Source organism: Aquila chrysaetos, chromosome 22 (genome assembly GCF_900496995.4).
Source record: "Aquila chrysaetos chrysaetos chromosome 22, bAquChr1.4, whole genome shotgun sequence".
Classification (NCBI taxonomy): domain Eukaryota; kingdom Metazoa; phylum Chordata; class Aves; order Accipitriformes; family Accipitridae; genus Aquila; species Aquila chrysaetos.
Window position 1 is genome coordinate 9,171,045 of NC_044025.1, and position 19,929 is coordinate 9,190,973.

The following is a 19,929-nucleotide window of genomic DNA, read 5'->3' on the forward strand; positions in this document are numbered from 1 at the left end:
CTCGGGTAGAAAGGTGCCCCCGATGGAGCACCACAGCCGAATAAGCTAATGGAAATGTGTCAGTCTTTACCGAGGTAAAGAAAGATGCATTTGTGAGAAGCTGTGCTCAGATGCAATTAGGCAAGCAGAGCCCACAGCCCTGCTGCCTCTCCAGGGGCCTGTTTTATCACTTGGCACTCGCCAGCACCACTCCAGGAATACATTTAGGAAGCTATTCCAGCAGCCAGGCACAAACTACCGCCCAGACTAGATAATACCATTTCCCCCCGTCTCCCTGCCATCTCACTTCACCGATGCATCAGTCTGCAGGGACCGCGGATGGGCTGCATTTCACGTGCCAGAGTTAGAAACGGAACAGAAAAAACCTGCCCGCCAATGCGTGTTTATCCCAGATGAACGGGCACGACTAATGCCTGAGCACTTGAAGTCTCATTTACTGTGGCTGGTGGAGGTTCACCTTCTTGGTTGGCGGCCGCGGGGGACCCGCACTTGCGCACCCAGAGACCAGCGCCTGCCCAGCCGCTGCAGGGAGCGGACGGCTGCGGTGCAGGCAGTACTGGGAGCCGGGAGCAGAGTATCAGTCTCAGTCGGGCTAGGAAAGGCAGACTGTATCATCTGCTGTGTCCGCTTAAGGAATACTGGCTTTGTAAATCACCTTCTCGAGAACAGCAGATGAGAGATGGGCAGGTAGGGGTACTCCCAGCTGGAGTCGGAGCTGCAGATGGTGAAGTTTCCAGCTGGGGGATTACGACTGAACACGCAGAATCAGAAAAATGTGGTTAATAGTTTTCAGTTGTTTTAGGAGATTTAATCTATAAAGGACTTTGCTTTGTCAGGGTAGGCTGTAATGACTCTGGCTTAATGCCACAGCAGCCAAGAGCCTGACAATTTACTGTGCCTCGGCGGACAAACGGGCTGACCAGAGCCTCTGCCAATAAAAGATACTCCCCAACAATTACATCCTTTCGAGCAGGAGGCTGCACAGGTTTAAAAAAAATTGAGCTGCTGAACAAGAAAGTGCTGGGATTCTTCCAAGCAGGGAGAGCTTGTGAATGAGCAACGTATTAATGCTGCACATTAAATGTGCCCCTGCACATCTTTACCTACTGTTAAAAAGAGGTGGCACTTTGATATAATTGGTTCTTGGCTGCAGCAGCCAGCAACAGAGCTTGGCTGTTGCAATAATCCCTTGGGAATAACACAGCTAATTAAAGCCTTGGAACTGGTGACCAGCAGCTTCTCCTTTCTCTCTGGCTATGTCTGTGCTAATCAGAGGGAGGTAGATCTCAAGGAAGTTTTGTGCTGAAATGTGCTTAATCGGGGAAGGAAGGATTCAGCTTCAAAGCTTGGTGCTTTATCAAATCCTAAATATCTCAACTCGATGAGCTCAGAGAGATTTCAGATCCCTGCTTAACAGCTGGGCGGGAGGGGGTCGGCAGCGCTGTGCTTACGGTAAGTCATCGGCATGGCGTATGTTAGTCCCACGGCCTCTTTTCTGAACTCCAGAGTGTTGCCTCCTGCTGCCTCCCTTGGGGCTGGTGTTTTGGGAAATAGATCTTATGATGAGAATGGAGAACTTTTTTTTTTTTTTTTTTTTTTCCCTTTTTGAGAGATGCTAAATCACCCAAATCTTTGGTGAGGTTGAGGGAACTACAAGTATTCAGCTCCTCTGAAGGCCAGGCCTTAGGACTCTCATAGTCGGAATCCAAAATTAGCTGGAAAAAACTGCTTTCGCCCAAGCAGCCTTTCCTAGAAGCACTGAGCTCCCGGGGGTTTGGCAGAGCCCGTGTGTGTCAAGGCACCAAGGTTTTATGGTCCTTGAGGGTGCCTGCCCTGCAAGCTGAGCTCATCTTGACCTGATTTTATTCTTTTCCTAGGGGAAACTGATGGACCTGGCTTTGCTGGTTACTCCTGATATGCAACGGGTTGGGCTGTCCTGCGTTTTGTAGCACCTGCCTCAGAGTTGGGCACTCCAGTAACACCAGTTAAGGGCAGGCAGCTGTGCCGGACACGGTGCAGCCGAGGTGCCGGCTGTCCTGCCGCGGAGGGCAGCGGCCGCTGTCTGGTGGACACAAGCTGGCTAAAGTGATAGTCCGTTGCTCAATGGAGCGGGTTCATTTGCTAGCAGAGGTGCTGGTCCTAGAGAAGACCTGGGAGAAGGGGGAGGAGAAGCGAGAGGCGAGCCAGAACGTGCTGCCCGGGCTGCTCGGCGATGGCAGCGGAGCAGTCGGCTGTGGAGCTGGCCCGGCCTGTGTGGGTTGGCAGCCGCAGCTGAGGGAGCCCACCCGAGTCTGTGGTTTAATGCCGAGGGTCGAGGGGAGGCGAGAGCGCGGAGATGTACCGCGTGTGCCGGGGAAAGGGACAGATCTGGCACGTCTCCTCATCGAGGAGCCAAAAGGCAAGAGCAGGTGGGAAGGAGCAAGGTGGTGGTAGAAAGAGGGGAAGGGGCCTTGCACGCTGCCAAGGGCAGAAAGAGCAAAGAGCAAAAGGGCGTCCACTGCACGGTAACAAAAAACGACCCTGGGTTTGCTGCCCTGCCGACTCGGTCACGCTGCTGCGTTGGGTTTCCCCATGAGGGTATGTGGCAAGGTGTGGCAGAGTGAATGTTTGGGGGAAAAGAACTTCTCGGGGCATCCCACCCCCCCACTGCAGCAAAGGGACATCAAATAAACGGGATTTTGACGAGGTTTGTGGAGCCCTCCTCTGTAGCTGGGTGGATGGCTGTGCTTTGCTGAGGAGATGGTAACACAAGGCTTTTTCTGGGGCTAAGTGAGCATTTGCTTTCTCGGGAACCTGTGTGTACACCTTAGAGCTTTGTGAAATGTCGGTTTCGGAAGCCCTGCGGGTCAGCCACCACCGAGCATGGTCGTGGAAACGCAGAAATGCAAGCTGCAGCTACAAGGCTGGGTGGCTTACAGAGACCCAGCAGGTGTCTGCTGCCAGGGATAACCACAGGAGGGAGAACAGATTGAATTACTGACTGTCGGACACTACAGGGACCCTGTAAAGTTACTGATAGATAACCTCTCCAATTCTTCCAGTCCCTTGAATAAATGAAGACAGATGCTGGAAATGGCCGTACTTCACTGCATGTCTTGGATTTATGGCATGGAGAGCTCCATCATGGGGAAGGTCATCTTGAGTGGGCTTTGTAGAGCCCTAGTGGGGCAGCTCACCTGCTGGATTTTTAGTAATTTGGGTTTTGTGCTAACCCAAACACCCACTCTGAACTTTCTCTGTGTCCAGGTTTGATTCAGGAGGTGGAGCTGGCTTGAGTGGTGGTGGAGAAGTGGAGGGTGAAGACATCTCTCTTGGGTATCCCACTCCCATCATGCATGAAGAGGAAGAGGTAGAGGTAACAAAAGTGATAGAATCTGAAATTTAGTGTTGTAAGTAACCCACATGGAATTATCAGAGAGCACACAGAGGTTTCTAGTTCCTCATTCTTACTCCTAATATTCCTGTACAATAAGATGGTTTCCACAGTCTCACAAATGAGAAGAAAATAATTATATAAGCTTTAGAATATGGTAATGTAGTGGAATGTCTTAAATGAGTGGACTGGCAATTACTGGGTATTACCTATTCAGGAAGGGTAGAGTAAGTAGAGGAAGAAGCAGCAGCAATTTTAAATCCTGTAGACTAAAACAGCTACCAAACATGTATCAACGAGCGTGATGATAAAGCTCAGGAAACAGGACTAATGGGCCCACCGGATGACAGATGAGCTACTTTTCAAGCACCCTTGTAATGAAAAGATAAACTGCTGGAGACATACTGGGCACTCTGAGCTTCCTAAGATTATTTCTAGAAGGGCTTTCTAATATGAGATCCTGGATATATTACTTTGAGCCATATTCTAATGCCTAGAGACAAAAATCAGTGTCCTGGAAGCTGGTGGTTACAGAGAGTCTGGAGTTACCCACGGATCTGTGCACATCTACCCACATATAAATGTACATATTTTTTTGATTTCTACCCCTGCTTTAAAAAACCATAAAACTAGAAGGAAAAATTGGGTAAACTTGACTAGCAATAAGAAAATGACAGAGAAAAATGCAAATTTCTAAGATGCTAGACAAAGGAAATATAAAAGTTTTTTTAAACTACAAAATGAGGTAATCTTTGGCTATATGACCTGGAGGTTCAACAGTGGTATGAAGGCAGCAATTAAAAAAATAAAAACAATGCATATGGGAAGACAAAATATGTAGTTGCTATAAACTTGATGTAAGAGAATACAATCTTGATAAGGAAAGCTTAAAAAAGATGTGGCTAACAAGGATAAGGATGATACAAGAGAAATTTTAATCTATAAGGAACAAAAGCAGTGCTCAAAATGCGGTGGGGGCCTATTGCAAACCCTAAAAGTACTGGTGTTTTGTATTTCTCAATTTGAAGCAAATAGGATGATGTACCTGCCATTCTGTTAGCAACCAGGCGGAACAGTAACAGGACTGAAAATAAGCCCAGGTATTTCACCTAAAATGGCCAGCTGGCTCACCCACTTTGCCTTTAATGTATGCTGGATACTGAGACAGGTCAGTGGAGCAACAGAGGGCAAAGATGACAACCCAGGTAAATATAGGCTGGTTAATCTGACATCAGGGATAGGAATCTGAAAACAGGCTCAGAAATCCATTAATAAAGAATTAAAGGCAAACATGCAATTAAAGTCCATCAAAATAGACCTTGTCATTCAACCAGGCTTAGTAAGTCTAATTATAAAGATGCATCACCTGGCATGGCACTTCACAGTATATGCAGTGTTTACAGATAACTATCTACAATATAAAATAAATGACGCACACGTGGCTTAAGATTGCCTCCCTGACAGATCTCAAACAGTTTGCCACTGTCCTTCAAACAGGGATATTTCCTGTGAGTCTGCTCAAATCACTGCTAGACCTTGTGTACTATTTGACACTTTCATCAGTGATTGAGAAGCAAATCTAAAGTCGCTTCTGAAAACGCTGGTAAGCAACAGCATGGTAGGAAAACACACAGAAAAACCCCGATGTATTGCTTAGTACGCCAGGCCTGCCAAACAAAGTGTGACTTAATTTTGCATTTAGCTGCATTAACACAAGGAAGAAAATGCTGTCCACAGCTGCAGGAAAGGAGAGTCTGTATCTCAGCTATCCCAGAAGAGGCTGAAGGGAGGTCTAAAACTTCGCTCATCTGTTGCCATAAGGGTTAAGACAGTCTTTGAGGGTATAAACGAAGAAGTGAGGAAGAATATCATGCCTTCTGTAGAGAGCAGAAGGGAGACAAATCTCAGCGTCACTTTTGATGTCCCTTCCTAAATGTCAAAAAATGGAAGGTCTGGGACACAAACGTTAAGGAAATCCTGGAGAAAGTTCTTTGTAGGGAGAGACTTAAAGCAGCCCTGTCTCTTCAGCTTATAGAGAAGACCAACAGGCCCCTTCATTACTATGCAAACATGTTCAGGGAGAAAAGGCCAGGTACTAAAATGATTTTTATTTTGCAGGCAGAGTAAGAAGGAACAAAGGCTGGGAGCTGAGGACAAACAAAGTGGAAAAAAGGCACGTGCTTTTTACAATAAGGGTGAGTAACTATTGGAACAAATTAGCAAGGAACTTGTTGGTTTAAGAGCACTTATTTAAAAGATTATGTTTCATAAAACCTTTTTTTCCTATTAGAGGTTGTAAGCCCAACACATGTGACTCAAAACACCCTGGCACTGCGGAGGAATTGTGGCCAATTACACCAGGAGGAAGTACCAATTACCTTTCTGGTGGCAGCTGTGATGACTATTTTAGACATAAAAAAAAAAAAAACAAACCCTTAAAAATAAAGAGCAAAATAAATGCAATTGTTCCAAGATTTGGACAATGCAAAAGGACTTCTTTCAGGCAATTAATTGGAATTTTACCTAGAGAACTTGCTGTAATAGCAGATAACACATTTCAGAGCTTTCTGGTTTAGCTAGAGAGTGGCACTTTGAGTAGGTGTATGACCTATAGATTTGAGTCCTCACTAACAGTGTGCCCGATTTCCAGTGACACTAACCCACCTCTTTCACACAGTGCAATTAAATTACAAACACAAGTATGGAAAGCAAATCAGCTGCAATCCTTCAGCTTCATTTGTTCATCCCTTCATTTTAAAACTATAGGTACACATCAGGCATTCAGCAGGGAGGTTGCACACTTATTTGATGTTGTTTGTGCAGCAGGTAGTAATTTCAAAAGTTTTGTTGTGCTTTTATTTTCCAGAATAAATTAACCAGCCTCCACCCAAGAAGGCATATTTGCAGCCCTCCAGCCCTTTAAAGATGTGGAGCAGGAACAGAATGGAAGGAAGAAAATCTGTCACTAAACTCATTGGTAAGACAAGCAGGAGGTTCCTAAAAGCCACTGCTTGTAACTTTGCACAACAGCCATACACCGGTAAATAATAGTTATACACACAACACAGTGTGTGTAAAGATAGCAATTAATTGGTCATAACAAAGATACTTTAAATTTTCTATGTATCCAGAGCAGCTTTAAAGTGGTTCCGTTTATGTATGTTCTAAGGGTGTACATACATGTTGCAGTTGAGTGAAACCCAGGGCACAGACCTAGTCTGCTCCCATTCAGTGACGCAGGACTAGTGCTAATGCTGGCAAATGAGAAAAAAGCCTAGAAGAACTCCTTTCCCCACCCTTCAGCCCCTGTGTAAGGTTAGCTACCGTAACTGAAGAGTCAGTGGACTGCCTGGCTCCAGGTGCAGACAGATTGTACCACTTCCAGGGCCAGCCACTTCTTCCGCTCTCCGGCAGCGTGGAGCCTGCACCGGCAAGAACTGACACCTCTACCTGGCCCGTGCCGAAGTAGGAGCTCTAGGGAAGCGTGATTCAGACATACCTGAGTGCCTCAGTTTGGCCCCAAGCCAAGCTTACAAGCTTCAGCCCAGCACTGCCTCCTCCACCCAGGGCTCCTCTGAAGCAGCTTGGACACCTTTGCCCCATAGCGTTCCAGGTTTCAGGAAAAATTATTAACATTTATGTTAGCCCCAACACTCTGCCCAACCCAATAAGCCTTCCCTGGATCTGAAGAGCTCAGTTCAGAAAGCAGAGTGGTTTTACAGCTAATTAGCCTATCTGGACCTGCACAGTCTCTTGGGCGTGAGCATGCTTTTCTCCCAGCACATTCCCTCCTCCCCGGATTGTTTGGGTAAGCTCAGCCCCCAGCCTGGATACTGGTGTCTGTCTGACACACCCAGCCCCAGCAGCAGCGTACCTGCTCTGAGGAGCAACATCTTCTTTCTTTAAAACCTCCCGTCCACACACCTTCCCATTTGCCCAAACTTTATTAGTAAAGGAAATTCAGCCTTGCACATTAGAAACTTCACTCCAGTAAAGCACAGCATAGTTAACAGTTTCAGCACATGGAAATCCTAGAGGCTGTTTGCCATTATTTGCTTAAGTGACATTTTAATTATGCAGAAGATGTTAAAGGCTGCACAGGCCTCACTGTGAATTAGGGCTTCTGTCTTCTTTTGACAATGACATTTTAATTCCCAGAGACTTAATACACGCTCACTGCAGACTCATCTTGAGAGACTATTCCTTTAAGGCGTATTAGCGTAAAGACTGGAGCTCTGTAATTTCAGTCCTTAAGTACACAGAAAGACTTCCTGAAATAAATTCAAGATGACAACCAATAGCCAATAGACAGCCACCACTAATTATTTAATTAAATCATGTATTGAAATCTGCATGGAGACAACTGAAAAATCTGCCTCCAATGTAAACATTTCAGCATCGATATAAAACCCAGTAAGCAGTAATTACAAAAGACAGACACCCCTTCTCCAAAATCTGAATGAACTATTTCAACAGCACCTATATATATATATATAGAGAGAGAGATATATATATATATATAGATACTTCAAAGTCTTCAAGGTCTAGTATACTATGAAGATCTTTTGCAATCAACTTTAACATCACTTATTTGTTTCCCATTACGGGTATCTGTAACATGAATGAATCTCAGACAAGCAAATTTAACTAATTTTATGGTAGCATTACAAAGTGTGTGTATATATATAGGCACAAAATTTCCTTGTTGCCTTCAGAAAAATTAATAAAAAGTAAACAAACTGTGGTGGTAAGGGTAAGGGTGGCCTGAGGTTAATTTACTGATATTGCTATAAGCAAGACAAAAAAAAAAAAAAAAATCAGATGCTTCAAATTAATGTCTTGCAAGTATGTTATTTGTGGGTGGCTATAAGCACTTTTAACAATACCACTATGGGAAGGACTTAAATAAGGCAAGAACTTCACAAACCAAACCAACAGAAATACCAAGCCTTTATTACAAAGAAAAATTATTCCACAGAAGAGGTTGGCTTGCTTCCATGCATGCTGTCAGTCATATCCACCTGCTGAGCGTGGAGAAGTGCTTCTGCGAGATTCATTAATTCCCAAAGACAGCATTAGGCTTTGTTCTTGGCTACAGGTGTGTGGGCATTTTGATTCAACTGAATTGCTTGCTAGAATTTTGTTGCCAGTATTGAATGGGCCAAAATAATGAACCTGACTGCTGGATAAGCCAAACACCACAAGGGAAGAAAAAAAAAATTTAGAAAATAATAAATCACACACTGGACAGAGTTATCACTAAGAGAAGTCAAATGACTTGCTTTACATCCACATTGTAAATAATTTCACAAGCAGGGAAATGAATATGCTCGAGTCTTATCTTCACTTGGGGAACGTGAAGAATGTTTGCTGAATCCTTTTATTGGTACGTGCAAGCACACGGTCACGCAGCCTGAAAGCCAGCAGAACTAGATTGAATTCACGTTATCTATTGTTGTTTGGATTTTGAACAAAATTGATAGAGTATGAACCAGTTGATGAATCCTGTTTTATCTGGAAATTTTCTGTTGACAGGCCAAAGGGGCGGAGAACCAAATTCCCAAGATCCTTCAGTTTGCCTACAATGAAAAGGAGAGATAACATGTTAGGTATTAAGCAGAGGGAAAACTCCCATTGAATTATGCCTAACTACACACACAGTCCAGCTCTACTAATTTATCTACTAATTTGAGGTAAATGCTGTGGAAATCTCTGCAGTTTGTTAAATATTTAGGCTCTTCATATGAGTTAAAAAAAATCCCAACTGTGATGCAGTTACTGTCAGCTTTGGGGTTGAAAACAGATCACCATGCTGGTTCTGAACAGTTTGTTAGCCCTGATAAAGAGCCAGTGGCTGCAGACAGTCATGACTATCTGGTTATAGCTATCCAGAAGCACCTTATTTCCTCAGTTATAAGCTCTTGAGGCACAGGAGTTTAACAGCTCACAACAAAGCACGAGTCTCCCCTATACTTATGCTTGGATATAAATCTGATAGCTGCCAACATTCAATTTTCTAACACAAAGGTTTCAGTTCTGGTCATTTTTGATGCAGCTACAGCTCTATAAACAATCAAAATATTATAACCACCCAGTCTCCTAGACTACTGCAAGACACAATGAAAGCCAAAGTTCAAACTGCTTGTTTGTAATTATTAAAAATCCCTTTCTCAATCTGTATATTGATATAAAGAAAAATAAAACGAGTTCATCCTTCCAACTGTGTTTGCACCTGCAAACTACGCAGTCCCACCTGAAGCGTACAACTTCACAGCCATTTTGCCTGCAAAAAAACTCAGCAGTTTAACTCACTTTCAAAACTACAGTTCTCCAGGACTAACTTAACCACTGCTAAGAGCTCTAAACAACTATTATTTAACAAGCATTGTTAAATATACATAGGGTATGACAGTAAAATCTAAAGGCTTCTATCAATATATATGTATCATACATGTTTTCTGACTCTAGAAAATGAATCTTGCTACCACCTATAAAAGGGGAAGGGCAACAAAAGGATACCCTTTTAAAAAAAATCTTACCTATATAGAGATGATAGAATACATAAAATGCATAAAATGAAACAAGAAGCAGAGATAACAACTTCAACATTGACTGAACACAAGCTAACTGAGCACCTGGCATGACAAGACAAAGGAGGAAGATGGTCAGTTTTCCAAGAAAACATGATTTTCCTCCTGGCTTCAATGCAGAATTGTAGACTAATTTCCCAAAGAACAAACAGGAGAAGTTTGGACAAGTTAAAGCCTACTCTAGGTTTGCATCCACAGGTTACACACCACCATTCAAAAGCCTTGTACCTTTACTAGATTCTTCAAGGCAATGGATTTTGTTTTGCTGAGAGTTTTGTGCATGCACAGGGTGGGGAAAAAGTGACAATAGCTGGCACACAGGAAATCCAGCTGAGCAACTTGAAGTAGTCATAATCACGTAACTAAAATGTGCAAATGCCACACCTATTCCTACCTGCATGCGTGTGTTTTCAGCAAGCCACCTTAAAGTCATGAGAAACATCTCTGTTGTTCTAGTCACCTTCACCTTTATTTCTACTTCTAAACTAACATATTAGAATCTAACTGCAAAGTCATATGAACACTTATCATTTAGTTTCTTTGCTTTTCTTAAGGTCTTTTGTTTGTTTGAAAACCCTGTTTCTGCCCAGCAGTGCAATCATCACTACTGCTATTAAGTAAGTTTCCTCACTACAATGCACCAGCCAGAATTTAGTTCAGGCTTTGTTCCTAAGCCATACTGAAGCAGTAACTTCACAGCAGTGATAAAGAAGTACAGAAACATAAGGAGCAAAGCCCTATATAAGTTCTTTACAGAAAAATACAAGTAGCATTTATGTTGCACAAATGGAGTACAAACAGATCAAGAGATTTGCCTTGAATGACACTGCAGGCCTGTGACCACGCTCGAAACAGAAATCATATCCAAGTCTGAATTTACCCCATGGAAGCATGCCCCTTATCTCCTACAATCTAGCGACAGTTCAAGACAGGTTAAACACCATCACCATAAACCAAAATACACTATTTCTTCAGTCACATTTTCAAAATTGAATTGGGGCAGGGGGAGCTTTTTTGAACACATTCACAGAAAATACAAAGCCAAACAATAGCTGGGGAAAAATGTAAGCATTTTATTCTAAGGAACAACTCAGTCCTGCGTAAAGAAACTAACAGCATTACTACGGTACTCCTAAATACAGCAAAATAATTAAGATCTTGCATCAAAGTGCTGGTTCACAACTGGGTATCTTTCAGAGGTCTGTGTAATTATTTTAAAGCAAGATTGGTCTCTGAGAGTCAACATACAAATTCCATGGCCTTACAGAGGAAAAAAAAGACCACCTTAACCAACAAAAACAGGTAGTTGCTGAGACAGGATTTTTCTTCAATTTGATTTTTTTTTTTTTTTTTCCCCCCGTGTGGATTAACAGATGAGGTGGTTGAATGCTCTGGCTGAAGTCATTCCAGTGAGTGGCTCAGCTAGGATTAGCTTCTTTGTACTGGTGGTGGAGTTTTTTTCCTAAGCTATACCCTGTTTAAGCCAAATTAACTATTAAGTTCATAATTTCATACTGCATCCGAAAAGCATTTTGGTTATAAAACTATAAAGTTGTTCATAGCATCTCTATGACTGGGATGAATAGTTGCTATTGTACTTCTAGACAAACATTTGGTCATTGCTTAGCTTCAGGTTTGGGGTGAAAAGTGTCTTTGTCTACTGGTGGAAGAATCCTGGCATAGTGTGGCATTGCTAGAGTCAGTCGTAAACAGTTCAGAAGTTATCCAGGCACTGCAGCTGGCTCAGGAGCAGGCAGACGAGTTTGCCTGTTTCAGGAAACTGTGAAAGGTCTTTTCTAATTGGAGTTAGTACGATGGCTCTTTTCCGGTCATACAAGAGCCAATAAACACAGAACAACTGCCTTGGTATTCTTGCTTGTAGCTAGGCCAGCTCTTGGGGAGAAGCTAAAGACCATATGATATATTTAATACTTTATTCTTCATCTCACTGTGACTGAATAATTAAAACAATACAGTCATAGGTCACCTTCCTGTTCTATCACTTAAATCCACATACAGCAATGCCTTTTGGTGCAGCCACATTTAATAAATTGGTAATGAAGGAGAAGAAAGCCTTGCTTTTTCCGGGAACTCAAGCCCCAAGCACTGCTCCTGCTGTCTTGGCGCACATAAACCCATCATTGTAGGAAAGCACTATTTCCTCCTCCCCCACTTTCCTTTCATCCCTAAATTAAGATCTGTAGTTAAGTCCAACCTTCCCCTCCCCCCAAAGAAAAGCTCTCTTAAAACAGAGACTGTGCTTGAAGGAAGGAAAAAGGCATGTGGAGCTGTGACTCAGCTGCAAAGAGTTCTCAGCAGTCAAACACTCACTTGTCCCCAAGCAGGGTCACATTCTCATCTCTGAGATGGTATTTTCATAGAAAAGATCTTGTTCTTTACATTTTAGAGAGCCTATGTCTACATTTCACCTGGAACTCCAGCATGTTAAGTTTTTTCAGCAAAGTGATATTCAGACGTTAACCAGAAAACTAACTGGTAAAAATCAATTTAGGGCTCAGAAGTCTGTGATTCATTACTCACCTAACTGCAATTTAACATCCTGTTGCAAAAGGCAGATGCATGAAAAGATTTCTCATGATTTACATTAAGACGTAACAGCCAAAATTAATTGCTATTCAGACCTTCTGGCAATAATTCTAGTATAGTTGCTAGTGTTAATGTGGTGTTTGGAAGTTGAAAAGCTAGATATTATTTGTGTTAAGAATTTTTTTTGGATAAAAGACAAATTTCCTGATGAGGGTTCATCTTTGTATAACTTTCTGTATTACCAACAACATCTCTTAAGCAATTAAAAGAGCAAGGGCAAATCCTTTTCCCTTCCCTAAATGGTGAGGACTGAATTAAAAGTAACTGTGCATTAGCTCCGATTTGAACTATTTAAAGTGACCTCCCTACATACAGTGCTGGGGTTTAGCAGCTTAGTTGCAAATATAACATATCCTTCAGTATCAAAAAAAAAAAAAAAGAAACTAATTCTCTGGGCATTAAGCCTAATAAATATCTTTGCTGATCTCAAGTAGCTGGAAAAATCTCTTATTGGCAGAAAGGCCCAGGTGATACGCTCTGATAGGCCTTCCCATTAATCACATTGATAATCAAGTACATTTCACTGTTTTCTGGAATGCACTCATTTATAACTTAAACTGAAAGTCCCCATAGTTTTTGATTAGATGTGATGAACTCTGTGTGTATAAGATGGGCTACACAGATTGGCATATGTTCCATCCGATTTTTTTATATCCAATATACTTGGCTCCCCTGAAGCTATGCAGAAAACTATTGTTGTCACAGCCCCTAAGCTGCTAAATCTTGCTAAAACTATTCCAAACTTCCCCTCTTTTTACACCCTCTCCCCAAAGGAGCTGGTCCTAGTTATCACAATAATTATAGTTTCTCTAAACAAGACTAGCTTGTTGCACAATAGCTGGAAATCTTTGGCTTTAAAGTCAGAAGAGAAATAAAAAAGAACACAGAAGATGGTCAGTATATGCTCATGTCCTGGGCAATTACTAAGGCAGAGGACGCTCACATTATGAAAGCATAAAGGGAAAGAGCCACATGGATTTAAAAGCTACTTTAAAGTGTGCTATAAGTTAAGCTTTCTTTAATGTGAAACTCAGAGGTTAACTTGTACTGAGCAAACATCAGTGGCAAGCAGCAGCACTAACCTGCAAAGGCTGAATGGAAAATAGGAAAATAATTTAAACACAAATGCCAGCTTTGGAAAAGTTAGACCCTTGCAGAACACATAGCAGAAATGGAATTGGTTTGGCAACAAAACACGGTTTTTCTAGTGACATCAACTTCAATCACATGCACTACCACTTGCACACAAGAATTCATAGTTAGGTAGTCTGGAAGAAAAATCCAGCCAAGAATGTGTACTCTGATTTATTTACACACAATCACTTAAGAAGTGGTTTCAGCTTCTGACAAACTATGTGGTAATGAGCTGTAGCACTGGAAAACAGGAAACACACTTGGGGAAGGAGGAAGATGCACTCCATTTATTTTGGTTTGTTTGTACAAAGCTCCAGTTTTCATGACAGTGTTAGTAAGTTGGGTATACCAGGACTTAGTTTTAGTTGAAAGAATAAAAACCTAGAAAAAACATTACTGGCTGATTCATTGACTAAAATAAAAATTCAATTCAATATCCAAACTTCAAAGGAGCCAAAGCATGAACTGTGACATTCTTTCTAAAGATTTTGTTGGTGATTAATTTAAACTTAGTGTCAGTGCTCCTGGACTAGGCCTAGCCTGGCACTATTAGGACACATCTGACTTGCTCTACTGGAACCAAAGAATCTGGGGTACAACCCAGACACCTGAGCTGACTCCCCTGTGAGAAGGCAAGAATGAATCCTTGCACACCTGGCACTACTTAACCAGTAGTCAGGTAAACTTCTAACAGATTACCATAAGCAATTGTCTATTCTGACACAGTACTTGGTAAATAGCACTAACAAAGTTCTTGAAATAGAAAAGTTGAAACAGCTTAAAACAAATACATCGTACAACAAAAAAAATCCAAAGAACTCTTTTAACCACCACACTATATCAAGTTTGTTTTCTTTCACTCCTTCCACAACTCTCATTTAATCCCCCTTTTTCAATTTTAAGGGTTTTTACTTGACCTCAGACAGAACAGCAGCATTCTGTAAACTCTGGGAGGTATTTAATTCCCAGGCCTCCATAACTGGATCCTAATGCTAATGCTATCTCTATTACCAATAAGATACAGAGAATTTTATAACACTTTAAAAAATTAGTCTGGTTACTGCTCATATTCCTAACTTAATTTCAAATGTTCTATTAAGAGAATGTATTATAGAAAAAAATCCTCAATTTGTGTTACACTAGTGATCACAAGCAGTGCTAAGAATAAAATACCACCTGCCCAATTGACACCATATAATTTTAACAATATATGTGACAATTTATATGAATCCTGTTGCATGCAGAGGTTGTGGATGAACATAGGGTTATATGCTGTACTACCCCACTCTTAGTCTGGTTTCCCTGGCTGTTTACACCAGTAAACATCAGTGTATCTCCTTGCATGTATGTAACATCATTGAAAAGGGACTCCTTTCTCGAGAATCCCAATATAAACAGCCTGAACTGGTTCCCAAAAGACGAGTGTAGTTCTGAAATACTAACTGCCACTGGATGAACGCTTTTTAAAAAGATCACATCTAGTCTGAAATCTAGGCAAAAATTAGCAGTATAGAACTAGGTTTGTAATGACAGTTTATAAAGCTGGATTTATTGTTTCAGTATAGTCCCTTGTGATTAGTGAGGCCCTTTAGACATTGGTAACAATGGTACAAAGGGAGAGTTCAAAAAAGATTAGAAATTGTTATAATATTATTTTTTGTTGAAACTCATCCCATGTCCTACAAATGGGCATGATCCTTCTGGAGATTTTTTGCTTTTGTCATTTGTTTATAGCACTATGACACTTAACCTTCTTTATTTATGGCTTGTTCTAAGCACAATGGTGGAAACAGAATCTGATGATGTAAAGCTCTAGAAAGCCTCACTGCAACTTGACTGGGTCAAAACAGGTACAAAGCAAGAGCAAATCAGACTTCCTGTACAGCAAGAAAAAAAAAATAAAGAAAAATACCAGCTTCAGCATAAGCCCTTGAAACAGTCTCTTCTTCCAAAATATTTTAAGAATTAGTGTTACAGTATGCAAGACAGACTTAGTTTAACCTGATTCTCTGCAGAATAGCAAAACACTGTCTTCCCCTTTCCCATCCCAAACCCTCAAAGCGTACTCATCTTAAAATAGCATTTCAGCTACTACTTGTCACACCTAGAATGAGTAAACAGATAACTATTGAAGCTATTTCTGAAAGAGGTTAGGTACAGTTAGTTTATCTTATACTGTCATTTGTCCTTGCTCTTTTGTGTGGATTTTCTAAACAGTACAAATGAAAAGATTATATAAAAATAAAAACTCATTTTAAAAAGAACCAGAATATCAGTTTGGCTTATGTAGTGTCTGAACCTATAAGAATTAACAAACTCTGTTAACTACAAGACAGTAGACAATGTTGACAGTAGTCTTTTTTTGGGTAGGAGGCCCTCCCCCCCCAAACTGTTTGTTTAACCATAACCCTGTAAGCCATGCAAGGAAGTGCTTTATACTTAATATTACACATGAAAATCAATCTTGCTTGCGCAATCTTATTTAAGTAGTTATCCTTCTGAAATACATCAATCTAGTTAAGCTATTATCCAAGCAATACCACACAACATGATGATGGGGGCACATACATTCACATGAGTTATATTAATTAAATTCTCTTTCCTACAAACAAGTAAAGTCAATAGTATCCTTTGGTATAGAATTGTAAAAAGTCAAGAGACAACGAGTTACGCAGTTAGGAAATCTAATTCCACTCCTAGCAAGGCCAGATGCCAGTTTGTAACACTAGGTAGGTCTAATTCAGCCTCCAAACAAACAGAACTGAAATACTATATAAATCAAGGTAAACATAAAGACTTGGAGGTCTATAGGTTGGAAGTGCTACAAACAACCAAATTTATTTCTTCAGACACAAGATCAAACATGCTCAGTTATTACAGCTGGTTGACTTCTTTTATGTAAAGGTTTAGTGAAAACCCTGTTTTATCCCTTTCATGGGAATGTTTCCTTTGAAGGTTTACTTGCAGAGAGAAAGGGCAGAGCAGTTGGTCTGTTTCAAACCATTTCCCCCTGCTTTTACATGCATCAATATTAAATTGTTTTAGAAGGTCTTGAGTATTCTTTCTTTAAATTTAACTAATAGCCTTTTATGTGGGGGAGAATTATTTGGCTAGAACTTACTGTAGGTGAAACCAAGCAATAGAGAACTACGAAGAAATTGCGAGTTTTGTTTAACAGAGAACAAGTATTTCCTTTAAGATTTACCTTCTTTAAATTATACAAGAGATTCTACTCATGCATTTTTCTTTTTCTAGTAGACTATGAAGATTATTATGCAAGTTATATGTACATGTTACTTACCTAACATTTCTTTCTTTAATTTTTCATTCCGCTCTTCAATTTGTCTAGGTAATCGCTGTGGAGAGAGATAAAAATTGGAATCAGACCTATGCTTTCAATAATATTGTAGGTTAAACTAATGGAATTTTCACACACATACCCAGGATACACTGTTTATGGCTTAAAAGGAATCCTTATGTCAAACCACACTTTCATCTTATTTTGAAAACCTGTAATTCAGCCTATGACATCAGTTCACATAAACCGTAAGTCGAAACTTGTAAGTGCAGGTTCCATATAGGCATACATTTTTACTGCTGAAAAACAGATCTGATCTGCTTGCATGGAATTTTAACTGAAAAGCTTATGGAATTTAAGAGACTTACAATTAAAGTATATTTTAGCCCTATTTCCTCTGCTGCATGCAATAAATTTGGTAAGAGAGGCTAGAGGAACTAAGCAAGCACAGCATTTGACTTCTGAATGTAAACACCGGTGTAACAAGGAAAACATCCATAAAGTCAGTTCTCAGTGGCATCACACTTCAGGGAAGTCCGCAGTGTGAAAACATGAAGATCATCTAAATATAAATATTTTATCAGAAGATCACTGAATTAACTGTCTATGAACTTCAGGGCATAGCTTAATGAGCAGCATCTTATTACACAATATATTGCATAGTTCTGAGGAGAAGAGGGTATTATAAATGCAGGCCTTGATTTGGCAGGTCATCATGGGGAGGGAACTCCAACAGTTCATCCTGAGCAAGGTACTAGTCCAAGTAACAGTTCATTAACGTGCTTTTTCCCTTCTCAGAACTGGCACTAGTGTTAAGATCTGTTGCGCCATCACAAATTTATCACATGTTTCTAATGAGCATTACATAACTGCATGGTCCATCCATTCCTAATGATTTGAGATTCCCATTTATGCCTGGAACACTTGTGACTCACCTTCCATCCTTACACAGTACTGGTGTTTTGCTATATTATTGTAATCATAATTTTTAATTAGAACTTTATATTCACTACAACTAAATTTACCATTGTATCATTTAAATTGTATATTTTCTATACATCAGTTAAATACAACATTGAAACAAAATATCTTACAAATGACTGTCACTTTTCACACATCTTTTTTCATATTTTTCAGAAGTACTATTTCAAGCCTTTATACTATGCTTATTACTGTATGATTCTGGCAGTTCAGCATGCAATTATATGCATAACTATGCTGTCTCTTCTTGTGAAGGTCATAGCAAATAAGACAGATCTGCTGTAATGGTGCTATCAGTAAATTAATTACAGTTGCAGACTATGGTAACAGGTGTGGAATTCACTCCTGATACACATGCCTTGTGATAATTGGCTTCTCAACATAGTTAAAGAATTCATTTCCTAATCTTGTTCCTTCCTGTCATTTATAGCTCCAGTCATCATGGATAGGTTTGGCATCCTGATATCATTCCCACAGTGAAATAAGATGTTCATCTCAAGAAAAAGCCCATTGACAAGGCTGCCTGTCTATTCCTCTCCTCTTCAACGCAGGATACACTGGTGAACACTGGCAAATACACTTCATTTTCTATACTGATGGGGAAGAGGGGTGGTATACCCCAGAAAAAAACAGAAAAACAAGTACTAAGGAATAGAATGCAGATATACATGGATGGCTAAGCTTGAAACTAGCCCAGGCCCAGCATCACCACCAGTGAGCCAGATCTAATTAGCCCAGTCAGACCTCATCTGACTCCTGCTGACCCAGAGGGGCTTATTAAGTTGGGTGCAGATCTGGACCTAAGCTGCCTGCATGAAAACATGTGTGGATATCCCCAGGCTCTAAATTCAGTTTGCATTGTGGTTGTGAGATTTGCTGAATCTTGGACAAGTTTGGCATACATAGCGTGTGTCTCTCACATTTGGACATTAGGCTTTAGCAGGAAATGACACAAATCCTTGATCTGAAATACATACTCCATGTTTTGTCTGTCTGAATACTACTATTGTAAAGACTCAGCATTTCTCACTCCAGAAATGTATTTGCAAGGTTAGTTATCTGTAGAAAGGTGTCTGTAAGGACAGCTATTTATCTGGTGTCTATGATACTTACCTCAAAGTACAGCTTCTTTTGGTAAATAAGTTTATCTGGCCTGCCAATCCCTCAAAAACTGTGCTGAAGCTAAAATTCACACAACACTGTTACACACCTGCTAAAAACAAAACCTAAAGATTGATACCATATAATTAAACACTTTCTGGGAAAGTATCAATAGGGGTTATTTCACCACAAAACATTTTAATTTCAAACTGTTTAATCTGGCATTGAATATGTCAAAAGTAACTAAAGTGTGTGACACTAGGATTTAAATCGGAACATTAGCACTGTACTCCTAAAATATAAACAGTACTGAAATTTTAGTGAAGCTACCAAATCAGGAATCAAAGCAAAGAACTACTGTGTATTTAGTATTTTTAAACTGTCATTTAACAAGATCATGACATGCCCTAAAGCTGTATCTGAAATATTTTCTATGTACAGGAAGGAGAAAGATTTGCTCTAACAGCATATGAAGCTAATATGCAGATTCTCTTGATGCATCATTTTCATTACCAGTGACGGGGAAAAAAGCTGCGATATTTCTGCAGAGCGCAATGCATTTTACAATAAAGCAAAGCTTCTTAGTCTCCTACACATTAGATATGTTAACCACATATGTGGAGTCAACATTACAGATGGAATTGGTTTTTAATTATGAAATTCAGAAATTTATTATGAATATTTTAAAAAGTGTAAAACTAGCTGTCAGTATTTCCTTAACAATTTTTCAAGAGGGGACTTTTAAGTTTCAGCCTCAAAAGATTGCTTCTACTCTGAAACTTAACAAAGAACAGAACCAACTCAGGGCAGAATGTCCTAACTCCCAGTGCAGTGTAAATTGAGGG

General features: G+C 40.4%; 2 protein-coding genes across 5 annotated transcripts in view; one reads left to right on the forward strand and one right to left on the reverse strand.

Moving 5' to 3' along the window:
- The window catches only part of PWWP2A (PWWP domain containing 2A), a 43,161-nt gene extending 35,760 nt beyond the window's left edge, over positions 1-7,401 (forward strand). Inside the window, exons 3-5 of one of the 3 annotated variants that reach the window (XR_003921005.2) lie at positions 3,247-3,355; positions 5,492-5,568; positions 6,240-6,275. Coding sequence is in view for 1 of the 3 variants with exons in the window: in XM_029997601.2 (XP_029853461.1) it covers positions 5,492-5,568; positions 6,240-6,296 (134 nt within the window). In the remaining 2 variants the exon portion in view is untranslated. Of the gene's footprint in view, positions 1-3,246; positions 3,356-5,491; positions 5,569-6,239 lie in introns of those variants that run through there. The other 2 variants (XR_003921006.2, XM_029997601.2) reach the window with 2 other exon arrangements.
- Positions 7,402-8,304: 903 nt separating this feature from the next.
- Positions 8,305-19,929, reverse strand: part of TTC1 (tetratricopeptide repeat domain 1) — a 33,443-nt gene continuing 21,818 nt past the window's right edge. For both annotated transcript variants that reach the window (XM_029997603.2, XM_029997605.2), the window contains exons 7-8: positions 17,006-17,060; positions 8,305-8,952 (exon numbers count right to left, since the gene is read on the reverse strand). In XM_029997603.2, coding sequence (XP_029853463.1) covers positions 8,819-8,952; positions 17,006-17,060 — 189 coding nt within the window. In that variant the 3' untranslated portion in view covers positions 8,305-8,818. The remainder of the gene's footprint in view (positions 8,953-17,005; positions 17,061-19,929) is intronic.